This window comes from Diadema setosum, chromosome 10, assembly GCF_964275005.1.
Source record: "Diadema setosum chromosome 10, eeDiaSeto1, whole genome shotgun sequence".
NCBI lineage: Eukaryota > Metazoa > Echinodermata > Echinoidea > Diadematoida > Diadematidae > Diadema > Diadema setosum.
The window spans coordinates 16981705-16998619 of record NC_092694.1 but is presented as its reverse complement, the minus strand read 5'-3'; the positions used below and the strand labels follow the sequence as shown (position 1 = coordinate 16998619).

Here is a 16915-nt window from a genome sequence, read left to right as displayed (position 1 = left end):
TTACCATTATCATAACCACCACTGTCCCCTCTATTTTGCTTACTTTTCTCAGACTTGATTAACAGTATTAATTTCCATCATTTATAATCGTGCAAAATCACAGGTGTGTCCCCCTCCCACACACCCTCCCACACAGAACAAGCTTACAAGTGCAGATAGCACTATTTAAGCATTCCCATTGTCCCAGGATATTTACTTTTCTACTTTTTATTGAAAAATGTTTCAAATATGCTACCTGCAAGAACGGCTCACTAGATTGCTGAATTTCAATTCTAAAAATGCAGAAGTTCCCTCATTTAGGGAGAGGATACCCCTCGAGGGGAGCGTCGATGGAGGGGGGGGGGGAGCAAACATATCATTTTACCCCCTCCCCACACACACAGTAATTTCCAAGATGTGATTTTTTTTTTTAATCGAAGCTGTCCCAATCTTTCACCCAAAGTGTGCACCAGTCAATTCTGAAAATATCTGCATCGTGTTGGAGGGAAATACCCCCTCCCACGATATTTCCCTTTCTATTCTAGAGTAATGCAAAAGCTCCCTCGTATGCGTGGGCGCGGGGCAGTTGCTATGATATTACCCCCTCCTAATAATTTTCGGGATGTCGGAGATTTTCTTGTTTTTTTGATGGAAAACTGTCCAAATATTTGACCGAAACCAATGGAAACTGTGCAAGAAATTGTCGCACTTCAATTCTGAATATACAATACCTGTCTCACGTGGGCTCCACACCTTCCCCCTTTCTTACTTTCCCATACATTTAGTACATATATTTAGATTGACATCAATTCCAAATGATTATTTCATTAAAAGATCTGTCATTTCAGTTCTAAAAATGCAAAAGTACCCTCGTGTGGGAATATAATATCCTCCTTTCATTTAGGCCATAACCATTTCTCCACTTAGTTCCCCTCCATACACTTAGTATACCACAGTACACTTCGGGGATTGGTAATTTCCCAAATTCCATCAAAAATGTGTTTACGAGATGTCAACTGCATCAGTTCTATATAAAAATGCCACAGTTTCCTCGTATTAAATGGCGTCAATCCTGGAATAAAAATATTGGGTGGGGGCTTTGCAAACACATCACTTTACCCCTACCCTCCCCATTCCCCTCCCCCGAAAGAAACAATAATAATAATAATAAATCCCCACGATGCGGAAATTTTCTTGCTTGTTTTTGATAGAAACTGTCCAGATATTTCACCAAAAGTGCACCCGACTGTTTAATTTCAATTCTGAAAATGGAAAATGTCCCTAGCTTGGGAGGGAGAGTTACCCCTCCCACACCCACTCCCGTTAGACCAACTTCCATACACTTAGTAGACTTTTGAGATTAACACTTTCGGAATTTTTCATCAAAAAATGCCATCAGATCTGTCACTTCAATTCAAATAAATTCCAAATTCCCTTCTTGTGGGAAGGTGATATCCTCTTTCAGTTAACCTTTATTCCCCCACTACATTAGGCTTATGCTTCTTTGTTTGACAGTTTTTCAAATATTCCATCATAAATAAATGATTGTAATTGTGTATAGACATTATATTTTCATTTAGATCCTTAAAAAAACAAAGGTTCTCTCGAATGGGAGGGGTTAGGGGACACCCCTTCCAAAATCCTCCCCCTTGCTATTTTAGCCTCCACCCTATCCATTGATTATGGCTACATTACATTACATATTCCACCAGAAGTGTGCGCCAGAAATTCCAGATCTTTGAATTGTAATCATAAAAAGATGCAAAAGCTCACTCGTGTAGGAGGGGGATACATCCTCCCATCACATCCTTCCCTCGCTTGGTCTCTCTACATAGATGACTTACTACACTTGTGTGATACAAATTTCAAGATATCTCTCCCAAAATGTGGATCACATCGTTCTACATTGTATTTTCATTCTAGAAATTAAAAAGCTTTGTAGTGTGGAAGGGGGCTACCCCTCCCATCCCTGCCTCATCAACTTCCATATAGTTATCACACAGTGATGATGCACACGCAGAACAAGAGCTGCTTACACCCAGATTTAATGGTCGTTCACATTTCTGTGAATATCTATTTTCATACATTTTAAAAAATTCCACAAAAAGTGTGCACCAGATCGCTGAATTTCAGGGCTGAAAATTCAAAATCTCCCTCGTGTGGGAGGGGGATACCCCCTACCACACCCTCCCCCTTTACATCCCCTTTCATGGACTTATACAAAGTGAATACCCACACACACTTCTCTGATACAAAATTAGGGATATTCCAACAAGAGTGTGCATCAGATCATTGTATCTTAATTCTAAAAATGCAACAGTTTCGTAGTGTGGGAGGGGCTACTCTCCCATCCCCGCCTCATTAACTTCCATACCGTTTTTACACAGTGACGACTCACACGCGGAACAAGAGCTGCTTATACCCAGATTTAATGGTCATTCACATTTCTGTGAATATTAAATTTTCATACTTTAAAAAAAAATCACCAAAAGTGTGTACCAGATCGCTGAATTTCAGGTCTGAAAATCCAGAATCTTCCTCGTGTGGGAGGAGGATACCCCCTCCCACACCCTCCCCCTTTAGGTCCCCTTCTATAGACTTACAAACACAAAGTGAAGACCCACACACAATGAGCAACAGATAACAGATACCACTTCAATAACATTACATCCATGAACATATAGTCCATGAGCATTTCACTTTTCTTTCTGTTTTGATTGAAGATTTTAAAAATTTACCACATAAGGTGTGCATAAGATTGTAGAATTTCACTAAAAATTCCAAAGTATCCTTGTCTGGCAGAGGGCTTTCTCACCCTCGTTTCAATGTCCCCATCCCCTCCCTTCACCTCCCCCTGCCAACCCCCCCCCCCCCCAAAAAAAAAAAAAAGAATTGTCGACAGTGCTTGCATGGCCTATGCACCCCCCCCCCCATACTGAAACCCTGTTAATAAGCATATATATTATGGTCCGGAAACCGAACGGGTGGGTCTGGGGTTCAGCACCCCTGTGAAAAAAAGTTGCTCCCAGGTGCCTTGCCCACCCCCCCCCCCCACCCGCTAAAATGTATCCCTTTTCTCAGGGAAAACAAAGAATAAACATTACATATTTCTAATGGGAACGTTCAGTGGTCCCGTACGTCTTAGCGGGAATTAAAGCGTTTTCTTTATACCTTGATAACAAGATATGATATCTTTCATAAGCAAGTAGAGCGGTCATGAGTTCAAACATTAATTCCAGTGGAATCAGTAGAATATGAACAAACGCTACCACCTCCCGTTTGAAGAAGTTAACCTCCAGTGGCTCATAGCTATCACTCCAGCTATTTTTGAGCCACTGGGCAGCACTGAAGAACCCAAGGTACACCAAGGTCGCTAGAGTCCATTTGACCTCAGCAGTCTTGGAGAAGTCCTGGCGCTGTACCCGATATACGAATGAAGATACCAACCATGCAATCCATACTGCAAGGATTTTATGCACAAGATAGAGTACACCTCGAACGCTCCCATCTAAGAATAGTAGCGCTATGGTTGCCATGATGCTGAAAAGTTTAGACATGAAAGTGCCGAAGAGAGATATGAGGTATATGAGATTATCACCCCCAAAAGCTCTGCCAGCGCAAGGTCCACAAACCTGCCGCAAACCTCTTGAAGCTCTCGTTAAATGATGTTGATATAAAATCAAGATGACGACCGGTAAGTAAAACGCGACATTCATCACAGTTGCGAAGAAGAATTTGGCGTCTCCAGAAATCATTTCGTTGGGAAAGATGGCAATAGCGAAGCGAGCACCAGCGTAGATTGTAGCAGCACCTACGGATACTCTCAGGACACGGTGCAAAAATGGCTTGAGCAGTCGGTCTTGTCTGCTGCCTTCGTGCTGCAGCAACTGTCCCCCTTCCTCGTTGTCCCCTGCATGAGACGTTACGTCTTCGTCATATCGTATGACATTCATCCTATAGCTGGTCCCTGAGTCCCTGGTGCCTTCTTGTGACCGGGGAGGATCAAATGGCTGAATCTGTGGGTTGGATTCGCGTAGGTGAAGGGTGTGTTGCCTTATCATAGATGACCAAATGGTCCAAAGGAATACAGTACCGATTATAGCGCATTGTGCATACATCGACATCGCTGATGCTCCTGTAATGGTGATATGATGAGAACGATCATTAATATATACAATAGTTTAAGTTGCATGATACATTCAACATTGTACCTACTTCATACATGTTACAGAGATTAAACCTCATCTAAAGATTTTTCAATTTGAGTGTTACAAGTGTCTTATGTCACATGAATAAAAAGTTGAATATTATACACACAAGTAACAGCAGTCCTATATTACTTGATTTGATTTGATAGATCTCGTTTTGATTTATATATTTCCTGTATAGCATTACTTTACATGATCAATTTTCAGCAATGTCATCACACATAACAATATGTTCATGAATAATACTACACAACATTGTTATTTTGTACAATTTCAACAATTTTCAATACTCTATACATCTGCAAAATATTTTCATGTGTCTAAATTTCCATACGACACGGTTGTAGTGGTCAACAATAAGCAAAAAGCTTGACTCTTTGGTAACCGATGATACATAGTATCTAGTGCAATAAAACAAAGGGATGCAACATGATGCTCAGTATTTAATGTGGGTAAGAAGGAAAGGACCTTACGATCGATGGGGCTTCTGAAATATTGGTGAACACAGTGGAAATTATATCTTATGTCGCCATTCCACCTAAGATTAAAATCAATCTTTTACACTTAAAACATTTAGTAGGAAATCTATTCAGAATGAACCTAAATTGGTAATTTACCAATGGCTATCATACAACTTAATAAGAATAACTTGTAGAGTGAATAAAATTAGTTTTGATCGTATTATGGAACAATTTACAACATTCGAAACTGGATAAAACTGGAATTAGTCCGCTGTTTAGACTGTTGTCACTAATCAAAGTGATAAACTTTTATTCGAATAAAGTATGTTTGTATCATCATCAGAATCTAAATGATTTAGTTCTGTCAAAGATGAAGAAAAGAGTAAGTCATTTATGAAAAGAAGGAAAAACAAATGAAAGGTCCAAGATTTGATCCCTGAGGGGCGCCAGAAGGTCTGTTAGATGTTTTTTCTTTTTTAGGTTTTAATGAATAAACAAACCAAATTAGGACGATACTGTTCTTTTCAAGCCAGAACCATGTAGTTTTAGATACAATAATGTGTCAATGTTTTATGATCAAGGGTATCTCAAGCTTGCTTTTGACACTGTTTGGGGGGCCATGAATACGCTGATGATGGATTATTCCGTGAAAGGATAGTCAGTTTTTCTTTCACCCAGACTATCACCAAGACGGGGTGATCTTTTTAGAGAACCATGAATTCATTCATTAAGGAAGAATCATCTTCTCTTTTTTTTCGTGAAGGAATAAACGATAGTCACAGGTTTTATGAAATTTCGGCTGTGACCACTTTGTGAACGGTAAATATTGGAAATGTGCGTTACCTATTCGGAAGAATAAGCTTCCTACGTAACTTCTATATTACATAACATCTAACATATTCCGAAGACTTAGTGCTACACGAAACAATTAGTAGTTTGCAGATTTGATTAACAATGACTTCATTAACAGGGCTTTGGCAACATTCCTCCACTGATCGGCAGCATCTCTAAATTACCAACCAGTGTCCAGAGTAGGTCCTACACCCCTGGAACGTATTCTGTTTTTTTTTTTTTTTTTTTATAGCACATGTAGAAAAAGGTGTAACGGATACAATCTCTCCTGCCTTTTATACTGAAGGAGGATATCTTATGAATATTCAAGAGCCCGCTTCTCTGGCAGGGAGATAACATTATGTTTGATAACTTTTGGTTTGCAGTTGCTTATTTACCCTTCTTACCTAAACTCGTCTGAATGTAGTCCCACCGGTCAGAAGTGTAAATCTGGGAATATGGGGAGGATCCATTACCAAAAAGGTCACCAATAGGGACACCTATCTTAAAAGTGGCCAACCACATGAAGCCACCACAAAGGAAGGCACATCCAGCCGAGAAGAGAGGTGTGTCGACAAAAACGGCATCGTGATACCTGGCGACGCCCAAAATTGAGGCCGGTAGCACACCAAACATTAGTATAATCATAAAAGTGTCCCCGAATATATGCAGTAGCGTTACATCCCGATGCAGAATATACTTGAAAACTTTGAGGGGTCCTAAAACGAAGCTGATCAAGCCCATTATTATTATAGCCTGTGCCAGGGACTTTCGGCGGAGGTAACACAGTTTTCCAGAACAGCTAGCATCGTCCATGCACTGAGATTCAGAGGCCTCGTGTCTTTTATCAACTTCTTGTTGATTCTCTTGACTTCCATCCCCTTCAATTGCGTCAGTATCCAATGCTGAAAGAAGATTTTCCCTCGAGGACTCTTGCCTTGACGCGGCATCAGAAGACGACTGGACAGAATGTGGGTGAAGGGATCGGGTCTGCACCTGTGAGGGTTCGCTGCCTCTACATTGTGTCAGAATACCAAGTACCTGGGCACAATGTTGACATTGCTTCGGCCAGAAGATGGTCTGTTTCCTGTGGTATCTCGGCCTTGTGAAAGAAAACCAGAAGAGGACAATCGCCATGATCACAGCCACTATGATCTGCGCCAAGACATGGATAACTTTGCACATTTCCGACCAATCCTTCGCTGCAACGGGAGTCGAAGGGCCAACAGACAAATACGCGAGGAAACTGAGAAATAGGCTGAGGCAGATCATGCTGACATAGCTGTGGGTGCTCACTCTCACTTCTCTTTCTTCAGCCATTCCTGTGCTGTTGTGTTCTGATGACACGGAGCTGGGGTAAGACTATGTTCTCTTTAACCTTTAGACCGATGTGCGACCGATGTGCGACCGATGTGCGTATGTGTACGTCCGGTAACGTTCAGTTATCGTGCTATGTGCACCAATGACGCTCAGGCCCAAATAGCTGGTGACAGTAGTAAATGCCAAATATGCATCCACACGCGTAGAATGGTGTTCAGTTCAAAGTGTTCACCTTATAGTATCTGCAATTAATTTCCACTCAGATCTTGTGCATAATATTCAACTGAAGTAATGACACAAGATATTGCTGTCGAGCCATTGTATAAAACAAAGATAGCATCATGATCGAAACGAGTATTAACCAAGTCGTTAGCATTTCCGACCGCAATGCGGAATAAAGTGGCACTTGCCTTTTTCTTTCCATCTTTATTTTTATTTCCTTTTGGAGGTAGAAAAACGTTGTCTTTATCATGCGATTAATATCCCGGGCACAGTATCGATCTGGCAGAATTATGGCTATTGAAAATCGAAAGTTGGTCACGGGACTTAATGCTAATCTCTCTTTATTTCCCACCAACATCCCCTCCAGTAGTTGTCTACTCATTATTTTTAGAAATTTATGTCATGTCATACTCTTTTTCTTTCCCTACGGTGATAAACAGCGTAGGAAGGACATTTGCTTCTAAGCAAATAATAATCATTTCATATTGCAAGTTTTCATTGCATCGTGTCCCTGGGATATCTCAACATTATCATTAATTATTATCATCGTCACCTCGCAAGTCTCTCATTAGACAACCTAACCGCATGAATTTATTATATTTTTAATACGAAGCGTGATATATCCCTGCCACTCATCAAATGTGGCTCTCTCAGTCGTCAGTTACACATCATGATTGATCTGCATACCAACTCCCCCACCAAACAACAAGAAAAAACAAACAAACATACAAACTAACACACAAAAACAACACACAAAAAGAGCCTTAAAGTGTGTGCAAATTAGCAGCCTAAGCATTTTCTTTGACGCTACAAAATACTGGAATCTGAGGGTAGCATTACCAATAATAATAACATGAGTCTAGATAACATCTTATTTATCGTGCACCCAAGTATACAAAATATCAACAAAATCCACCACGAAGTGCCACCTACATGTTGCATAAGGGATGTCCATCAAAATATATTCTGACACCATAAACTATAAAAGCGGAAAACTGGGAACAGCATTGGCAGAAGCTTAATGGGAATAATAGGCCTACTATTCTTCATAATCCTTTTTTTTTCCCTCAAAACTCATAAAACCTTTATCATACTTGAATTTGGACCCGATCCAAATTCAAGTATGATAAAGGTTTTATGAGTTTTGAGGAAAAAAGGATCATGAAGAATAGTAGGCCTATTATTACATGGCGTATCACAAAGGGATCACAAAATGTTGATGAATTGTAGCACACAGTTAAGATAGCTAGAAATGGCCTACTGGAGTGGGGTTGGTGTACTATTGGACTGGTACTACATATAAGTTCACTACAATAGCTTGGTCTGAAATTGGGATAAATGTCATTTCTTTTACTGTATTATCCATTATAAGAGAGTCTGTAAATTGAAAACTAGTGAAGATAGACAAAAGACATTAAATGAAAATTTATTGACGCCAAGATTAAACTTTGTTTTAGATTCAACAGTTTTATTCTTATTTCCACCAAAGGAAAAAATGATTTAAAGCCGTACATGTTGTCAATTTGACTTTCATTCATTGAATGATGGTTCACCGAACAGAATATCAAAATGGCAGGAATTATATAAAAAAAAGCATACTTCGTCATGGCAAAAAAAAAAAATAGTTTATCATAACAACGGAAAAGAGAAACCTTAAACTGTTAAGCTATTTAAGTGTTTACTGCTTATATTATTGCAATATGTTCATGATATAAAGATATTTTTGATACACTGTATTTGGATTTTTTTTGCCAAGTCATAATCACATGAAAAAGCAGTTGGGACAATGTTAGCCCAACGTTGGAGTAACGACATACAAGGATCATGAATGTTAATGAGAGAATTTGCAATTCAAATATGGCACAAAATATCAACAACAACAACAAAAAAAAAAAAAACAACGTTAACTTTAAAAGTATTCATGCAGGGATTAAACTGTGTTAGAAATTGTCATCAAATTATTGCTGATTTATGCACAATTTCCACTCGCGTCTGAAAAAGTATTCCGATGTTTTGATGGAATTTTGATGAAAATGTAATGAAAGTGTCATCCAGTTAGTAACCATGTCTTGAAACATTATCATCACGCAGGGGTTTATAAAGAAAACCAAATGCATTTCTTTCAGCTAGGTATAGGAATAGGTCTAGGTAGGCCTATAGGTCAAGGTATAGGAATAGGTATATGATGTAGAAGCTTAGGAATAAGGTAGATTGTAGGAATTATAGGAATAGACTCTAATTCAAGTGGCTTCTGCCCAGAAACAAGATTACGCAGGCCTAACGTCAGAAACATGACGTTGGCCTAAAAAGCTTTTTTTTTTGGCCATCGGACCAACGTTGGCTCGACAGTAACAGGATGACGTTGGTACGTCGTTGGCACAGCGATGAAAAGTGAATTATAAACTGTTGGTCCAACGTTGGGACAAGGTTGGAATAACACCATAACACGAAATAGGGAAAAATGTAGATTAGAAACAACAAATTACGAACAGAGAAGCAGTAACGTTGCTTATTAAGTGCATAATTTACCATTTGCAGATGAAACAAAAACCCACTTTTTGTGCTTCAAAATACTCCTTGAAGGTGAAGTAGGGATAGAATCAACTGATGCAAAAATTTTAATCAGCGTAATAAATCTTAAGTATTGTCAAATATACAAAGTGGGCACAATAGTAATAATAAAAATCTTTCTATACCAGACTGAACTATCTACAGTTATGATTTAGTGAGAAATATAGTGATCTCTTTATATTTTAGGCTTTATTATGAAATTTGTATATGGAAGGATGCTTTTAGATACAACTGACCTACACATATGTATCACAAGTGATATCTTAAACATTTTCTTTTTGTAATGACTGCTCCCATAGGTAAACAGGACCTTTAAAATCAATATACTACTGGAGGTGATATCGACTCAGACCACCAGACCACTAAATAGTGAATACAGAAACAAATGACGTCTCACAGCTTTTCAGCAATGACAGATCTATGACACGTTCTTTGATATATATATTTTTTTTTCAGACTAGCTTTTCTTGATATTAAGAAGTAAAGTAAAAGCATAGTTAAAATTCCGTATTTAAGAAATGGAAAGCATTTTGTTCATTTAAGATAAATACGTTAACTGAATATATTCTGCGACATCATATTAACTAACTAATTAATCAACTAACGTAGATAGGCATATATTTCCGAAATTGAAATGGACAGACTTAAATCATTAGACTTTCCCGCAGAGTGCATTATAGAAACATTTGAAAATGCCAATTCATATGTCGGCCGACTGTTGTCAATGAGGTCATCGGTAAAACAAAAGAAAGTACCAATATTTCATAAATCCTGGAGTGGTAGCACACTGTTTTAGGAATCTTTTCTTATGTAGGTCGTGAATGTGACCGTGCACCATGTGCAAAGCAAACAAAAAGTCGCACCCCTTGATTTTAAGTTGAAAGGTGAAATAGTTCAACCAAGTCAATCTTGAGTTTTTCGTATTTTCTTAAGGAGCTATCCTTCTTCTCCATTATTCTTCAGTTTGAAATCTTAACATGAATGGGAAAGTGTGTTTTTAATGGTTTTTCTACTACCCTTTTTTGGGGAAGAGTAGAATGATCAGGTCTAACTTAGAGGCCGTTTTTCATGTCTTGAAATCCTTTGCACAGTCTTCACTTTCAAGTCTAACTTTTGAAAGAATGACGCTACTGCTTTGAAAGTTAGCAGTTATCATGGGCAAACTGTGCTTATGGAACTTGCTTAATTTCAGCTTAATCTAATGATCCCTTCATTGTTGCTGCTCCAGTGGTTTACATCCTTTGTTTCGTCCCTTTCATGGCACAGCGAGCACGGCTTGGTAAAGATTAAGTGCTTGAATAAACCGTGTACTTCAGAGCCTCTTTTCTCGGTTCACACTTTTCCAGAGTGTGTGCCTTCTTTCCAGTTTTAAGGTAGGTTATGGGAGTCCATTTGAATTGAGTTATACATCATTTTAAAGCTAAGAGTCGGCTCTTTCGCAATCTGCGCTTAACTGAAAATTCCTGTCTGGCGACTTTTTGTTAGTTTTGTGGTGCAGGGTCACAAATAGTCACAAAAAAAAAATTGCTGAATATTTAATAATGGGATATGACAATTAATTATTTCATAAATCAAGATATCATAGTAAAAACCCTGACTTGCAGATTCCTAGATATTAAACAACTGAATAGGTCATGACGGAATTACATTGTTGTTTACATTTCTGCACTTCCATTACATATTTGAACATAATCATTAGACTCACAACTGACATACTATTTCCAAACGCAAGCAAAATCTCAAAAGCTGTGTTACGAATTTGCCCATGTAATCACTTAACAATGTGGTTTTTAGGTTTTATGACCATGTGTATGCGATCACACGTGCACGATCGCGAATGTTTGTAAACACCACCAGTTACGTAATCTCCTTTTGAGTCATTCGTTTTGAACCACAGCCTTACACACTTCGCCCAGCATTAAGCTGGGCGTGCCTGGCGGAATTTTCCATGTATGTAATAATGTTCATGTTAAAGATACATTGGTCGTGTCAGTCGACAATCGGACTCCGGTTAGAGAGGATCGTTCTCACTTTCTCGGCGTTCCCGTCTACAATCTTGGGAGGAATTGCTTTCCCCAAGGAACGTGCTCTGCTAAGTGAATTTTAAGTGCTAAGAGGCGAGATAAACCAGGACATGCCGATTTGCCTCTAGCCCGTTTTCTTTCGACGACGACGGCGACAATAAGTTTTCGCCGATTTCCAGGTGAACCACCAGACGGTCTTGAGCCAACGCCCACCTGCGATTGCTGCACGGTGACTAGTGGGAGCCGCGCCGAGGTCGATACAGGGCGCCGAGACGCTGTGAGGGACCACGCGCACCCAGCGGCCAACGCCCTTCTGTCTGGCATAGTCACAGCGCTGCAAACTGTGCTGAGATAGCGTCGCCCGCTGATCCGACGACGTCCCGTGTATTGACGCGTTCTCCACGTGGTAGCGTCTGACGTCGCCTCCCCGCCACGTCGCAGATGAGTTGGGCCCCGACGTTGACTCTCTTAGGGCGAAACCCTGGCCAGGTATTACACAATCTGTACTTATGTTTTCTTAGTTGAAACGATCCCGTCTATCTTTCATTGTTATGGTTGATTTCGCTGCAATGTGTTAAACAACAATTTTGTTATTCCGGTTGGAAACTGATTGTTAAATGATATCCTAATAAAAACCCGGAAGATTTGTTCATTTCAATTCACTGAGACCGCCTTGCATTCATTTGTGTGAACTTGACCGTAACAGCTGTTCCAGTAAACACACAAAAAAGAATCCTCTCTTGTTTCAAACTGATAAGTTATAAAAAGACCTATCTGTAAGTGAATATATGATTTTTTTTTTTTTTTTGGTGCTAAATTAGGTATTGAGCCAAACCAATATTAAACAAAATCCACAGATATATCGGATCAAGCCAATCGTATTATAGTGTCAAATGCTGTGTGTTCATTGACCTAAACAAGGCGTACAACATTGTTGACTACACTTTCCTGATACACAAAGAGCAATTTTATGGATTCGGAGATATCCGAGAGAATAGTTTAAAGATGACTTAAAGCAAAGAGCAATTTATATGCTACAAATCTATCACTTCTGAATTATTACCTACACAATGTGGTGTCCCGTGCTAAGGGCTCCCTAAAGGACCCCGTTCTTTGTGTTCAGCAATGAAATTTCCAAGGTGTGAGCGTAAGATTCCAAGCGGGTTTGGTTTTACAGATGGAATATGATGTGCGTTTTAATGTCTCATTTTCAGAGCCTAATCATGACCTGTTGTTGCTTTTTTGCTTTTGGTTACTGATCCAAATTTGGACCAGATTGTATTAATATTTCCTTTCGTACATTTACACTCCTCGCGGAGCCACTTGCAAAGCAGGTAAATTCGAATTGCTGCTAAGCACGTGAACCGATATATGCTTGACGAGTAGAATACTTTACTTCCTTTCTTTTGATTGCAATTCAACCTTCAATCGAACATGATAAAGTAAAGTGCTAACTCCTCAGTAATGCAAGTTTAATTTATTCGTATGATATCCTTTTGGTATCATTTCGTTTCTGTCTTTTGCTGTTTCAACTTCGGAAGGCACCTGATAATCAGAATATGATGGGATTCAAATCTTTTTCACTAGCTCCTCCTACAACTCTTGGGACAAAAAACAAGACAAACAAACAAACCCGTCATTAATCCTATGACTACCAAATATGTTTTCCTACGCTTAAGTCAACCGAAGCTGTTTGTTACATAATCTTTTTGTTGCTGTTGTTTTCATGTATGGTCTCCGTGGAAAAGTGCAGAAATGAAATTAAACTGAACTGAACAGAATACTGCAAACTTTTTATACTTTTCAGCCAACGATCTAAGATTTGGGTTGGACGTGTAAAAATATTACATCATAAAACGTTTTCATGGTCATTACATACTGTCTTATATATTTTAGAAATTGACAAAAATAACGACAATGATAACTATGAATTAGTTTCTAAAATAAAAACAGTAATACGTGTTATAATAATGCTAGCATTACTTCAGAACACAGTACACACTTTTCATGGCATTAATTAGATATTCAACTTGATATATATCGAAGAACAGAAAATGAAATCGCTAAGCTCTTCGTAAATCGACCGGATTTCTCTTTAAAGGAACAAAACGTCTGATAAAGTAATACAGAATCCAGTATAAGTGACTTGGACCTGATAACTTTGTTCATGTTTTATCCAGAATATCTACTTCAACTATTCAATGCTGCTAGAGTTTTCCAAGCAAAAAGCAGAATCTATCTTTGGAACTAAATGGCTGAAGAAAAGAGAGGGCTCCCAGACCCCCGTCCTTTTTCGGAATTTCTTTCCCTGCCTCACAACGGCTTAATATTTTCTACTCATACAATTTCATTTCATGACCTTTTTTTTCCCCCTGAGATTTCGGACATGTTGTAAAATTGCGTTTGAAAGAGTAAAACAAACGATTAAAGTGGCAGATTACAAAAGAATGGCATGTGCAGTTAGAGAATTCGCTGTTGTATTAAGTAATGCCTTTCCCATAAATCAATGTGATCTACGTAATCATGATAATTATACTTCCATTATCAAAATCATTTGATATGATACCGTTTTCGGTCGATAATGCAGATCCTGACCAGACATTGGATATCGAAAGTCATCTGCGAGTGGTACACAGAATGTAACGAGTTCCGTTCGGAGGATAGCCGTATCGATATTCACTCTTGTAATCGTGTATCAGTGCTTCAGTAATAGCGGGTTAAAGAAGAGTTGAAATATAGGAAAGAGCGGGTCTCCTTGGAACACGTCTTTATGAAATGAAGAGTTATTCTTGATGCCTGGATTATTTCGAAAACCTGTACGTGCCGTACAATATTCTGAGACATCCTCCTCGTGAGCCAGTTTAGATTTCCTTATGATCAAACCAGCGGTTTGGGCTTACGGCGCATAATGACATAAACGAATAGTTTATGATGTCCCAGAAACCAGGAATATGCCTCCATGCTCACTTGGCTTGCAGGACGGAGTAGAGTTATTTTTACAATAAACGTTATTTGCTCAGAATGAAAGAAATTTGCAATTTGGCGTTTAAAGTCCAGGTACACTTTCTTGTTGTTTTTGCAATGTTCCACAAAAAAAACTTTCGATGCATGTTCTCTTGCCTCTTCGCAGTCGATTGGTGGCACTTCGTTTTTACAATAAATTCTCGAGTAGCTTTTAGCTATTAGCGCTTAATACTCGTCTGCTTCCCTCTCTGCTATTCTTTTTTCGCTAAATGCTTCTAACGAAAGGCCTATTCATGACACTTTTTTCCCCCCTGCCTAATTGTGCTGGTTCCTGATTTGTCAACGGATTAAATTGAGCCCCTCTATTCCTAAACTTACTCTCGTAGATGGAGCAGCATACAACCCCTAACTGTCTACAGTAAAAAAAAAAAAAAAAAAAGTGCATGAAAAATTAATTGTCTGGATCTCTCTATCCATCTATATCCTTGTTTAAACTGTGTATTTGGTTACATGCATTAGGCCTATCTTCCAAACGAGAGTGATATGATAGGCTGCGACTACGACTTCTACATTATCGTACTATTGTACGAGTATCGTTTTTTACCCTGATCTGTTACGATCAATAACGCCAGTACATTTTATGTCGATGTATTGTGATAAAGTTTCGCATCTACAATAGCAATCATTTGGAAACCGTGACATTTCCTCTCTTAAATGTATAGACATCTCCTGTACATAAGCTATATAACAATAACGAAGGTTTTGACATGTGATCACAGCTTGTGTGCAGTCAATTTTATGATCAATCTTCAAACCCACTCATATCTTGATGTAGTTTCATCTTTTTTTTTATATCGTGTATCGTGTATATCATATTCCGTGCTAGCATTGACTCAGGCAACGTTAATTTAATTGGGTGCGCATCACGACCTCCACCCTCTCGAGTCATACAGCACACGAGGCACATCGCCCACGAGTCGGACAGCCCACGAGCTAGACATCAACTAAAATACGTCCACGAGTTATGCGGTTCACGAGCAAGCCACCAGGCTTGGATAAGGCTTCCGCTGCCTCGAATGTAAACTAAGTGTGCCCAACTGAGTGATGGCGTTTGCAACAGTGATCTACGACGAGAGCTGCGTCAGCAGTGGCGGTCTGGGCCTCCCCGGATGTGATAGTTGTTGTTTCGCGATTAGCCTCAATTCAGACACAAAGGAGATAAACGTCCAGGCAGCGTTGGTTAAAGACTATTAAACAAGGCCCATGAGCTTTACACTAGGTAAAAAAAGGCCGACCAGCTCGACATTACATCTCGAACTTGTTGGCCTCTTTCGCCTATAGTGTCGATCTTGTAGGCCTTACTTGCGTTGTGTTTATTCTGTCTTTTTTTTTCTCAGTGTTTATGCACGACTGTGACTCGTGGGTGTCAAGCTCGTAGGATGACCCCGTTGTATTTTGTATAATGTTTGTAATATCATGGTATTTCTGAGTTTGAAAACAATGAACATGTGCAGAACAGAATTGCTTCACTCTTATGACATTAATAATGGCGACTGTAATAGTGACGGCAGTTATGTATCGCTATTCAAGCGCTGGTTGTGCCATAGGGATCTTGGACCCCATACAATGCTATGGGGTTTTTCTATAACAAAGTGTACTCAAAGCACTCAAAGGCTTAAGCGCATTATACCGACATTTCCATGTATTGGATAATGTGTATTTCGGATGCAAACAATAGGATATCTAAACTTGATCTTTGTTTATATCTTTGCAACCAGTTCCAAATTATTATAAGCAAAGTCACAGAGCAAGGAGAATCTACTAGCTTACTACGATTTGTTATCACGTGTTCATGGGCTATAATTGACAACATGGCCAGTGCATTTTGAATTTCTCTATTAGTTTAGAAAAGCTGCAAAGTTCAGAGCCATAACGTAGACGTTCAGCGGTACTAAAGGTAGGCCTATTGTATCACTGTATTCAAGGACAAGTCCACCTTTATAGACACGTGGATTGAGTGAATGCAGCAATATTAGTAGAACAAATCAGTGAGAGTTCAAAAGTTATGAATTTTTGAAGTTTCTGCTCAGGTACTGCAGGGTGAGAAGACTAGTACAGGTTGTGATGTCACATGTGTACAACGATATAAAGAAAGCATAAAGAAAATTCAACATATTTTCACTTTTCTCGTATGATAAAAGAACGCTTGATTTGCCTCTTTCAGAAGGCAGAAGGAATAATATTACCCGTAACATACATCAGTGAAAGGTTAAGAAAATGTGCACTTTTTTCAAAAAATCAAATTTTGTGAAATTCTCTTTATATTTTCCTTATA

At 39.0% G+C, this 16915-nt stretch overlaps 1 protein-coding gene across 1 annotated transcript; it reads right to left on the bottom strand.

The window, feature by feature from the left end:
• Positions 1-3089: 3089 nt before the first annotated feature.
• LOC140234097 (uncharacterized) lies at positions 3090-6799 on the bottom strand. The gene is made up of 3 exons (XM_072314178.1): positions 6393-6799; positions 5887-6317; positions 3090-4114 (listed from the first exon to the last, which is right to left on the bottom strand). The coding sequence occupies exons 1-3, from the start codon at positions 6797-6799 to the stop codon at positions 3090-3092; spliced, it is 1863 nt and encodes a 620-aa protein (XP_072170279.1).
• Between the last annotated feature and the right edge of the window lie 10116 nt (positions 6800-16915).